At 27.9% G+C, this 13711-nt stretch overlaps 1 protein-coding gene across 1 annotated transcript in view; it reads left to right on the forward strand.

Moving 5' to 3' along the window:
- Window positions 1-8795: 8795 nt before the first annotated feature.
- The window catches only part of LOC126902761 (uncharacterized), a gene marked incomplete in the record, with an annotated part of 20786 nt that continues 15870 nt past the window's right edge, over window positions 8796-13711 (forward strand). The window contains 1 exon segment of the mRNA XM_050680371.1: window positions 8796-9044. Within this exon segment, the coding sequence (XP_050536328.1) occupies window positions 8943-9044 (102 nt within the window).

Genomic DNA, 13711 nt, shown 5'->3' on the forward strand with positions numbered 1-13711 from the left:
AATTATTAAGTTTATAAAACTCTACAATAATATGAAGTTAAATGAATTTTTTTTTTATCCCTCCAGGGATAAAAATGTTTATTTATAATTTTTTTAAACGAGAACCACTATTTTTGATTTGATAATATGATAGAAAAAAAAATTACAAATAATTTTGTTCTTATTTATTTTTATACGAACAACCGTTTACGTTTTATAATTGTTTAAAGATTTTGACTTCTAGAAAAAATATTGTCATTTATTACGTTTCATAATATTGGTGGCAGTGCAACCAGTATTTTTGTTAGATCCTTTAGTCTTACAAAACCATAGACTTAGCTATTAATAATACACCGATAACCCGGATTGAATCTATTATTGTTATCAATCATTTAGTGCGTAGTAAATTTTTATAGCTAATTACCTGTCATAACTTGATCAATAAAATTTGGTTTATACAACAGCAAATAAAAATAATGACTTCTGTATTTAATATAGTAAAATGACAATAGAAATTTGGCCTTTAATCACTTAACTTTAACAAGCTGTAACGGACGATGGTTAATCGGATAAAAAAAATTATAAGAACAAAATTGTTTGTAATATTTTTTCCAATAATATTATACAGTTAAAAATAAGGAATCCCATTTAAGAAAATTATAAATAAGGGTTTTTATTAAGGGACGAAAAAAATAATGGTTTGGCTACATATTACTGTAGTTTTTTGAACTTGATATTTTTCTCTATAATAAAATTTAAAATTCTCAATATTTTCTGAGAAAATGAGTGTCTTAGCAGATTTTGATCACCCTGTATAAATCATAAATCTAAAAAAAATGATTTGAAGTTTCACCTGAATTAAGCAATGGATTTTTACAATAATAATGAAATTTTATAATACGCTCAATTGAGTAAATCTTATTAATAGCTTTTTTTTTATTAGTTTTTTAGTTAAAGTAAATCATTAAAATGAATTCAGTTCTGCGTATTTAAATTGTAGAATTTTTTTAAACACCAAAATTTAATTTAAAATGATTACTATGATTTCTATTTAAATGACCAATTACGATAAAAATGTAAAAAAATCGAGCTTATAAAAAAATTATGGTAGTAAATTAATTTTTTTATTTTATTATAAACTTTCACATTAAAGAACATAAAAAAGTAGGCTAAAAATAATTACTTTTAACATATTTAAAATTAAAATCAATAATAATTTGGAAACAATAATTATAAAAATGTTATATTATTTCATTAATTTTTGAATTAAACTAATTTTAATTATTTTACTTCAACGTTAAGCATATTTTGAAAAATTTGTATAAAAGGTAGAGCTTTTTCAACTTAACATCTTCGTCTTTTAAATAAATGTAAAAATATAGCTTATTTTATGTACTAGAAGTTCAAAAAAAAAAAATTTGTACCGATGACCTACTTTCTGTGTGCAAATGGCAGTCGAAGTAGAACAAAAAATAGGGATTAATTTTGCTTTTGGAATAATCCACCAATTTCTTAAAATCAAATGCTATCTACAGATTTGCATTATAGCGTTTCTTATGATAATGATTTTAATCACTGTCAGATTAAATCTATACTGGACCGATTTATGCCACGTCCCTACTATGCCACGACCCCCCTGAGCTGAGATTTTTTTTTAGACAATTTTTCATTCTACATAAGTATAAGTATTAAATTCGTAGTGTTTATACTAGTTCTTGTGTACGTGGAGGAGGAATTGCTATCTGTGTTCATAAACGCTATAGTGCTAAACAGGTTCTAACGCCTATTTCTAACGTAGAGCAATTATTTGTCTCTGTAATCGCAAATGATAACATAAAAATTATATTAGGTACATGTTATGTATCACCTGCAAACCCAGTTACTATTTATACGACACATGTTGAAACTATTGGCTATCTATATTCATTATTCGATAACAGTACGCAGTTCATTTTAGTAGGGGATTATAATCTACCAAATGTAAAGTTTACTAACGACGATTTAGGTATGTTATATTCAAGTGTTCATACACCTAGTGCAGATATTATTTTCGAGTATTTTTCTAGTTAAAATTTTTACCAAGTAAACATGATAGTAAATGAGTTTGGCAAATCATTAGATTTAATATTTGTAACAAAAAACTCTACTCGTGTTAATAAATCTGAAGACAATTTAGCTTTCTTAGATAAACATCACCTAGCACTAAATATTTACTCTAGTATTTCTATAAATCCTAAACAGTCTATTGATAATGATAAAAAATATAATTTTAAGAGAGCTAATTATGAACTTTTATCAATTATGTTAAATAACTTATTTTGGTCATATTTATATGAATGTAGTGACATAAAAATTATATATAAAATTACATGTAAATACAACGGCTGGTCCTGACCTAGTCCCTGAGATTTTTTTAGGATTTATTTTAGAAATTTATAAATTATAAACGTTGTCAATTATACATGAGACACGCTGTATATATGTTAATAAATATATTTTTTAAGTATTTTAAATCATACGGGAATTTGAGTGCTAAATTTCAAATAATTTTATAAGCAATATTATTTGATTAATAGTCTTTTCTTGAAAAGTACAATATTATATTCAAAGATATTTTGTCATTATTTGCATTATAACCATTTGTGATATATATTTTCTTAAGTATTATTTTTAATAATAATTTTTTTAAAAAATATATCATCACTAAAAAAAAGACTCATTTTATTAAATGTTTAATCTAAATTGGATAAAAATTTTAATTCCTAAATTTTTTTATTGTACTTCAAAAAAAAAAAAAAATTAAAAAATTGACAATTGTCATCTTATTTTATTAATAAACGGCATTAATGACCAAAATTTAGGACCACGTTGAGGGAGGAATGAGAGTATTATGATACCATATTAATTTAAAATATTTATTCTTTTATGATGATTTATAAAAAATTTATGAGTGTTATCTGCAGGAAAATTTGTCTTTCTGTTATATATTTTGAGTAATCAACATGTCGTTTATGATAATTCTATATTTTAAACTAACAGTACTATAATAATAATAGAATAATATAATTTGTTTTCATTTCAACTATTATTTTAGTTATTGATTCAGAATTCATTATAATGTATATTTAAAAAAAAAAACACATAAATTATCTTTTAAAAAACAATAAAATTCTATTGCATATCCATTACGTGTTGCTTCATTAAGTCTATGTCGTTTTTAATAAATGACAACTTGATATTAATCCTGGAAATTATTTTAGTTAACTGATATTAATCAGCAATAATAGAAAGTATTATAGTTTGAGTTATGTAGGTTTTTAAAGAACGTCTATAAAAACATACCTTTACTTTTTCTACACCTTATAACAATGTGATATTAACGACCCAATAAGGAAGCAGTTTATTAAAAATAATTATGCTTTTTTTCTAACGGCCTTTTAACTTGAAGCAACTGTAACTGCTTTGAAAAAAAAAAATTTAAACGAACATTTTTTTTTTATTGAATAAATTTGAAGATATAAAAAAAGTTGAAGTTGCAATTTGAAAAATCGATACGAGTTTAGAATATATATTATATAATAGTATATATTAATGGCGATTTTGGCGAAAACGTTGCGATACCGTTCTTCGTGGCGATGTGTCCGTCCACTAGTTTAACCGCGTCAGAGTGTCCTCTATAAACAATTCCGTATTTATGAGCAATTACCGGTTTTACATACGATTTATGCGCCTATGAGTCGAGTAAAGCTGTGACAAAGCCAGTTTCGAATTCTAACTCGACCGCTGGAGTAGTAATTCTAAGCGGCCATTTTTCGGGTGGTTTACGGTTCGAACGGGGGGCAGCTGGTTCTTAACCGCGCTGCTCGAAAAAATTTCTAACACCTGACTCGTGCAATTGTCGGTCGTGTCGGCAGTGTGCTCGAACTCCGATACCTTGATTATATCCGAATTTACCGCGGCTTACCCTCCATTCCGATAAGAGGGGTGCGGTGCCGAAATATTGCCAAGATCGTTGGCGGCATGTAAATCGTAAGGGCCGTTAGATTCGGTGTTCTGCGCGACGGTCGTGATGCGTAATATGTTTTCACCGGATAAAAATCGCGTAGTGGCAAGGCGCGTTTTAAATGAAACGTCGTTTAAAACGTTGCGCCCTGTTTGGATCTGTTTTTGGCTGGGGGGTTGGACTAATTCTCTCCTACCCGATTGCCGTTTCCCGATACCAACGGTCTGATTGGGCACTGGCGGTGCCAGTGTCGCTCGCCGCAATATCGGCACGGGGTTGGCGGTGCTTCCGCATAACCCGCTCGCTGGTTGAGCGGTTTGCCGCGGAGGCAGTTTGGCTGACTGTCGGGGCGCTGATGGAACATACCGAAGAGCCGCGGTCTTAACTACGTCGTGTGCTTTCTCACGTAGATCGGCGAAAGACGCTGGGTGCATTAACCGTATCATAGCGCGGTAATCGTCCCGTAAAAGCCCCGTTAACTGTCGCACAAGTTGTTGTTCTGGTAACCCACAACGTACTCGCGCGACCAAACGTTTTTTATGAATGATAAATTCAGTTAACGTTTGTCGGGGGCCCTGTCGCGTCGTTTTTAAGTCCGTCTCAAGCGCTGTCCGGATGTCGATATTGTCAAACTACTCGAGTAATTCGGACCTAAATTTCGTCCATGGCATATTGTTTAATTTAATCTGCCCTGTCGTTCAGAAACGCGACGACGATATTCACCCATGCCGTTGGGTGTATACCGCCCTGACAGAGTAGATCCTCCGCTCTTTCTAGAAACTCCCGTGGGTCCTCTTCGTTTCTCCCGTAATATTCAGGCAAGCAGACGCATACGGTGCGCAGGTCGTGGTAAGGTACCAATACAGACCGCCAGCTGCGGGTAGGCGACAAATCATTAAAAGACCGACGACCGTCGGTTGTTTTGAATTACTCCCCTCCTCATGGTTGGCGCGTAAACGAGAAATCGGTCGGCTCGTTCTCATATGTATGAGTGCGCGGATAATGTTCGTCTTGCCAACCCGTACTACACATTCGTGGTAGCAACGCGCGTGACGCTTGTACGTACGAATGTCTCAGGTTGCGGGCTTCTTGTGCTTCGATGTCCGTTTCAAGAAAGAAAAAAAAACAACAGAATAAAAGTATCGTGACAAATCCAACGCATGGGTAAGGGTAAAATGGACATGTCACCAACGTCAATGGGACTCCTCTACATAAATGTAGGGGACCCGTTGAGTTGTTCACCGTGTCCACTCTGACCACACCCGAGGACCTGTCAGCTCACGAATGGTGAAAGAAGAAAAACTAAGGAACAGAAAGGATTGACCATACAGCCTAATTTCATTCCATGGTGACAATTTATATAGTCATTAACTAAATAAAAAAAATATGACGAAATAGTTAGCTGATTCATAAATAAACAATAAATTAATTTATATATGCACACCGTGCAAAACAAAATACATAAAAAACAAAATATACCACATTACATTAAGATGTTGAGATGTCCAAGACGCAAGTGTATGATGTTGATGCCATTTTGATGGTCAAGCCAAATTAAAAATTACTCTTCCATAACGGATTCGTAAAATCCAACATCACAATAAAAAATTGATTAGATGGTGATTCCAGTCGAAGAAGAAGCAGAGAATGATGATGATTGAGAAATTTTTTTTTCTTTTGAACGTAACTGTACTTTCCTAAACCGGCTCGATAACACATAGGAAAAGGTATGTGCCAGTATGATCATTATAATGTGGTATAAAATGATATGTACGAGGATCACAGGTGGTAAGGAAAATTACTTGTACAGTGAATAATCATGTGTATATATGTAACACTGACCCTACAGATATACGCCGCGCATTGTTTGAATATAGTTACCTGTGACCTTATACTCATGATAATTTTATTATGTTACACATTATAAAGTGTAATATATAATATAAGCTGTAATTTAAGATTATATAAAACTGTGAATATTTACGGAACATTTTCACAAGTTAGTTTTTGTAAAAAAGTTACTATTTTAAATTCCCCCCTGGAGTAGAATAAAAACCTAAGATTTCAATATAAAAAAATATTATTTTGTTTTTGTTAATATTTCAATAAGTTATGGTAGTTTTAAATACAAAAAACACACGATAGCAGCCGATTTTTTTTTGCAAATATTAAATTTTTGTTTAATTTCGGTGGCAATTTACTCATAGACAATAAGGTGTAGGGACAAATTTTTTTTCATAGTACATGACATAAGCTTTCATTTGGTATATGTTTAAAGGACGCAGTATTTCCGGAATATTTTCAAAAATTAAGTTAAAAAAGTTAGTTTTTGTGAAAAAGTTGATATTTGAAATCTCCCCCCAGTGAGAAGGTTAAGCGTAAGATTTTCAAAAAAATGATATCAAATAAAGAGGAAATATCCAAGGGTTTAATATAAAAAAAAATTATGTTGATTTGTTGATTTTTGAAAAAGGTATGGAAGTTTTAAGAAAAAAAGTGAAAAAAATGACAAAATTTACCGATTTTAAAAATTGTAATTTATTTGGATATTCCCTCCATTTGCGGGGAACGAGGGAAATTTTTTCAATTTTTGAGGGTAATGTCTTCGACANCAAAGCTGAGAAGGTATTGATTTTACTATGATGTGTTTTTTTTTTTTTTTGTGTCTGTTATCACTTTTTCTCAGCTCTCACCGATCCGATTTCTTTCAACAATACGTCAAAAGATCACAAATCGTATCTAGTCGAAGACATTGCCCTCAAAAATTGAAAAAATTTCTCTTGTTCCCCTTAAAAGGGACAAACCTCCAAAAACTTACAAATTTANATTTGTGATCTTTTGATGTATCGTTGAAAGAAATCGCTTTGGCGAGAGCTGAGAAAAAGTAGTAACAGACACAAAAAAAAAAATATAAAAAAAAACATATAGTAAAATGAATACCTTCTCAGCTTCGCATCGAAGCTAAAAAAAGTATGTCAGTTGAATGGGGTATATACAGGATGATTCATTTAAAATAAGACACTCATTTTCTCGGTAACTATTGAAAATTTTTAATTTTTGGTAAGGAAAATATTGTTTAATTCAAAAAACTCTTAAATAACATGTAGAGTATTGAGNAATATAATTATTTTTTTTATAGATGCATGATGTCATTACCTATCATTTGGTATATTTTTTTTATAAATCTGACTTTTTACCTGCCTACAGGAGGGGATTCTAAATGACAACTTTTTCACAAAAAATTGACTTTTTCAACTTGAATTTTGAAAGTGTTCCAGAAAGTCTGACACTTTTATATATATATTAAATTAAAGGTAATGTAATCTACTTTATTATGTAAAAAAAAATTTCGGACTTTATTTTGTCTTCACGGTGAAAATGGCTACCAAATGCTATTATTGTGTGAAAATTCTCAATTTTATTTTTTACATTTTTAACTTTATAATGCTATAACTTATTGAAAAGTGTATTGATGAATATAATTTTTTTATGGGAAATACTAATTTTTAATAATCCCTTTTTCATTCGACATACTTTATCTTAATCAGGATATTAATAAGGAACTAGCAGTTTATGAAGCTTTTGGAATAACCCACCAATTTTTTAAAATTAAACACTATCTAACGATTTGCATCGAAGCGTTTTTTTTTTATAGTGATTTTAATCACTGTCAGATATCATTATACTTGATCCAACTACGCCTTGTCACCACTGTGCCACGACCCCCCTGAGCTGGGTTTTTTTTTACGTAATTAAAATTTTTTTTGTTTTCTTTAGCAATTTAACTTTATCAGAATAATTGCAACAGTTCTATATATACATAAAAATAATGTATTACGAATTCATATTGTAATTTCATAAAACTACTGAAGTATTTTAAAAATTTATATTTTAGGTGATAGATATTGAAGAAATAAATTTCGAATGTATGGTTTGGTAAGTTCATATACTTTAACTTAATTTGTGTAATGATTAATCAATTTATTGTAGATGTATTTCCTGATTAAGGTGTCACCATCTGTCTCCCTTTAAAATGTTGGATGCGCTATACAATTTTTAATTGTTCTACCAAGTATATGAATAAAAATAAAGAGTAAAAAAATTTAAATGAAGAAATCGAACCTCAAGATATGCCCTAAATAATTATTATGTTTATTTTGTCTAGTAATTGAGCTAATTCAACTGATTAGAATCAAATTATTTAATATCTAAAAATTTCATAGATAAATAGCGACAAGAATTAACTTTCAAAAATTTATTTTTATTAAAAATCTCCCATGTACTTCTGAATTTTGAATCAAACTTAAATTTTCAAATACATTTTATTCGAGATGATTTTCATCAGTTATTGTAATAAAAATGTTTTATTTTTTATTCACATTTAAGTTAAAACAATACGCCATAAAACAACGATAGTCTTTCTAACAAAAAATATGTTATAAGTGTGATTCAAATCAAACACATGTGTTTGTCGTATTTTATCGTAATTAATTATTTTCAAAAATATTTCTATTTAAAGTTTGCAAACATTACTAATAGTTTTTAAGTCAAGAAGACCACCTTGTACAAATGTCAACTTGCTTCGCACTTCCCTATTAATAAAATTGGAACATTTTAAAGACAAATTATTCATGGTTAAAATTTAAATTATTATCTGTATTTATTTAAAAACAAGTGTTATTTGATGCAATAATTTGGAATAATTTTTACTAACGTCATCATATGTAAACATGTCAATTATATTTTATTAAAACAAGTGAAATACTAAACGCTTACAATTAAAATATGGGATTTTAAAAAATAGATTGATATTTATCATATTTTAGATTATTTAAAATTGGTCTTTATAAACGCAATCAATTTAATAATAAAAATTATTTTTCGTGTTTTCTCATATTATTAAAATCAAATTGTCAGTCCTAAACTTTCATTTCTGCTACAATTATAATAATCATTAAAAATGTGTTTCTACTATTATTTTGGAATATTTCTTTATTCTGTGTGTGTATTTATCACACTTACGAATTCAGCTGGAACATCAAGTAACAATGACCCAAAAGTATTTATAATTACTATTATTATTACTTTTATTTTTAGTAGCTTAAGTACTTTCTTTATACACATAATAATCATTGAAAATCTGCTTCAAAAATATTATTTTCTTGTTAAGGGTAACATTGTTATGGTAACATTTAAAATATATTTAGTAATTTTTCGGTAATATAAATTCGCAATAATAACAAATTAGCATGTTGTTTTATTAATTAGTTAATTTGTGCATGTTATTTGTTTAAAATTAATAGTGGCTTTTAAATTTTAATTCTTATTTCAATTGTCTCATTCATTACATATTAGGGTGGTCCTTAATTGACCAACTTTAAAAAATTGAATATGTTTAAAAATACACAACTAAAAAAAATGTTAATATGATTCTTTTTATAATACTGAAATTTAAGCGTAAATTTTTAAAGTAAAAAAATCACTTAATTTTTGTAAAAAAACCAAAAATTATTTCACTATATCCATGTTTTTCTAAATAGTTTTTAATTAGTTACTCAAAATAATTTTTCAATAAATTATTTTCAAATGCTGCGTTAAAAAAAAAAATTTGGAAACTGAAACAAAGTTTTTCCAGTGGTTGGGATTTGAACCTCATTTACCTCACCATCATGACGAGAGCTTTCCCATTGCGCTACCTGGTAAGCGAGGATACCTAGTAAAATTTTAGTTACTTAATTTGTTCATAACACAATTAATTTTTTTTAATAATAATCTTTAAGTAAAATTATTATAATACTAAAAAATAGTTATAACTTTTTCTTATTTTAAAATAAATTGTTTTCAATTATATTTTTGTTAATAATATTTATTAATAACTTTTGTTTATAAATAAATGAACTCAAATGATTATTTTTATGAGTTCATCTTGTATTTCATACCCTAAATAATGAACATGGGTTTCTTTATTTCTAATTCGATTTACATGTTCCAGTATAACAGAATCGAATTTGGCCAACATTTCTGTCACACTGATAAATTTTCCATTACTCTTAGTTTATAGTACGTCCGAAGAACCTCTAAAAGAATCATTATTTGAAGCTAAAAATTTAATAATTGATAAAATTTGAATAAGTACATTTTTCCAGAGATTTTGTTCTTTTTCGATTAAAGCTTGATGTTTTTTATCGATTGTTTCATTCATTTCTATTCTAGTTTTTAATTCGAACCAAGACTTTATAGACTGAATGTGGTGTTGCGATCTTTCATGAGATATTGACTTGTCTGACATATGTCTCCAGTCACTTATACCTACTGTTGCCAAATCACTGTGGCATTTTTCATTTATAAAAATTTTACGCAATCTTTTATTGAAGAGTATACAAGCCAAATACGATCTACTTTTTCATTATTTGCTAATATTCGGTAAAAGAATTTTGCAATTTTCTTGCATGCAATTACAGGTCTATTCTTAAATGAATATTATTCTAAAAACTGACATATTATGTATAATCTAGTCTCATTTATTAAAAATTTTACTCATTGTGTCAACGTTGTTTCTTGTGATCACAGTAAATTTTGTACACAAAATCGAAAATAGTGAAACACTTTATTTAATTTACAAATGTATTTTATTTCATTTTAAAATGAGTAAATCAAATGTTATTTGGGATTTTTTTAACTTGAAGCAGATAATATTCATGTAAAGTGTGAACTTAGTCGTATAAAATTAAAAAATAATCATTCTTCGACTTCATATTTAATTAGACTTATTAAGCTAAGCATCCATTAGTAAATTTATTAAATAGAAAGACTCATGTAATAGAAGAGACGATTGATGACCCAAATATTGCTCCATAAACTTCTACTTCTGTAAGTTAAATCTATATATCACAATTCACATGATTGATAAGACGTTCTAAACTAAATTCAATTCTCAGTAGTCCACACTGAGTCATTGAGTCACAGTACTATGGCACAATGATTCAGCTCGTTCAGTTAACCTAAAAAGACAATTCTTTGAGTTGACTCACTCACGAATTACCCATCCTTACGATAGACAAAAATTCATTATTTTGCATAAAAACTGTTTTGCGCGGGACTACTTTATTTGATCTGTATTGATGCTAGAGTCCCGAATTTTTTACCAAATTATAAAGGAGAAAATTATCTGTGATCTAAAACAAATATGAAGTTTGAACAAATTTTATTAATTATTTATAGTGAAATAATTTTAGGTTTTTTACAAAAATTAAATGATTTTTTTACTTTAAACGCTTACATTTCAGTATTATAGAAAATATTTTAATAACATTTTATGTTTTTTTAGTGTATTTTTAAATATATTTTATGTTTTTTAATTATGTTGTATTCTCAATATAAGAGAGATATTGTCAAAAAATGAATAAAAAATTTTTTTTTGAGAAAAAAATTGTTTAATAATATTTTTAGCTTCGATGCGAAGCTGAGATGGTATTGATTTTACCATGTGTTTTTTTTAATTTTTAAAGCTTATGTATTGTACTATAAAATGAAAAAAAATTTGTCCCGACACCTTATCTTCTACATGCAAACTGCTGCCGAGGTAAAAAAAATGGTATTTATGAATTAACATTTTCGATTTTAAATTTTAAACTTTAAATGCTGTAACTTTTCGAAAAATGTATGTATCAGCACAAATTTTTTTTTTCTAATTATATTATAAATACGTATTTTATTTGAAATACTTTTTATTAAAATTGGACACTTTCCCCTTATATAAAGGGTTTTCAAAACTTAAAACATTGTATAAAAAATAGAACTTTTTCAACTTAACTTTTGAAAATGTTCCGGAAATACTGCGTCCTTTAAACATATGTAAAATTAAAGCTTACAATAAATAATATAAGTTCAAATTAAAAAAAATTGTTTAACATGAAATATTTTAATACTTAAAACTGCCATAACTTTTTGAAAAATGAATAAATAAAAATAATTTTTAGCTTTGATGCTATGTTGAGAAAGTTTTCCTATGATGTGATTTTTTTTTTTTTTGTGTATCTGTTACCACTTTTTCTCAGCTCTCACCGATCCGATTTCTTTCAACAATACGTCAAAAGATCACAAATCGTATCTAGTCGAAGACATCGCCCTCAAAAATTGAAAAAATTTCTCTTGTTCCCCTTAAAAGGGACAAACCTCCAAAAACTTACAAATTTTAAAATCGCTAATTTACAAAAATTTTTCAATTTTTTTTACTAAAAACTGCCATAACTTTTTTATAAATGAACATATCAATATAATTTTTTTTTTTATAGATGATTAATGTCTTTACCTATTATTTAGTATACTTTTGTGAACATTTGACTCTTTATCAGCCCACAGGGGAGATATAAAATGACAACTTATTCACAGAATATTAACTTTTTTAACTAAAAACTTTAAACATGTGTATTGAAACTAGGATATTTTCAATTTAATTTTTAAAAGTGTTCCAGAAAGTCTGACACACTTATACATATCTTAAAATAAATCTAATGTAATGTAATTTAATATGGAAAAAAAATGTCGGACTTTATTTTTTCTTCATGGTGAAAATAGCTATCGAATGCTCTTTTTGTGTGACAATTCTCGAGTTTTTATTTGACATTTTTAACTTTAGAATGCTATAATTTATTGAAAAGTGTATGGATCAATACAATTTCTTTTTGAAAAATAATATTTGTATATCTTTTTCATTCGACATTCTTTATCTTAATCAGGATATTTATAAGGAAAAAGCAGATCATGTAGCTTTTGGAATAATCCACCAATATTTTAGAATTAAACTTTATATACAGATTTGCATCGAAGCGTTTCTAATGATAGTGATTTTTATCACTGTCAGATTAAATCTATACTGGACCCAACAATGCCACGTTTCACTGTGCTGTGACACCACTATATTGAGTTTTATATTTCATTTTATAGAACATGGCATTAGCTTTAATTTGATATATGTTTAAAGGACACAGTATTTCGGGAACATATTCAAAAGTTAGTTTTTGAAAAATAGTTATTATTTTAAATCCCCCCTTTTGAGCAGATTAAGTGTTAGCTTGTCAAAAAAATAATATCGAATGAAAGGAAAATATCTAAGGTTTCAATAAAAAAAAAATGAATTGTTTTGTTAATTTTTGAAAAAGTTGTGGTAGTTTTAAGAAAGAATAGTGAAAAAATTTACCGATTTGAAAAATTATAATTTTTTTGGAAATTTCTCTCATTTACGGGGAACGACGTAATTTTTTTCAATTTTTAAGGGTAATGACTTCAATTAGATACGATTTGTGACCTTTTGACATATTCTTCATCAAAATCGTTCCAGTGAACGTTGAGAAAATGTGGCAACAGACAAAAAAAAAAAACACATCATGGTAAAATTAATACCTTCTCAGCATTGTATCAAAGCTAAAATGATTGTTCAACATATTATTTAAGAGTTTTAGTATATATTTTTACTTATTCTTAAATTTTTAATTTTTAACAGTTTTTTAAAAAATGAGTATCTTACTAAATTTTGATTACTCTGTATATATAATGTTGTCTGTAATAATATTTATATTGTTAACGAACCGACCGAAAATTTGTTTTTAATAGTCTGTATGTTATTTAGCCGCTATGGCATTAATGGGTCAGATAAAATCATAACTGCTGTAGGGGCTATTCAATAAAAGAAGATTGAGAGTTTATATATATATATATATATATATATAT

Source organism: Daktulosphaira vitifoliae, unplaced genomic scaffold (assembly GCF_025091365.1).
Source record: "Daktulosphaira vitifoliae isolate Bord-2020 unplaced genomic scaffold, ASM2509136v1 Scaffold_3, whole genome shotgun sequence".
In the NCBI taxonomy this organism is placed as follows: Eukaryota; Metazoa; Arthropoda; class Insecta; order Hemiptera; family Phylloxeridae; genus Daktulosphaira; species Daktulosphaira vitifoliae.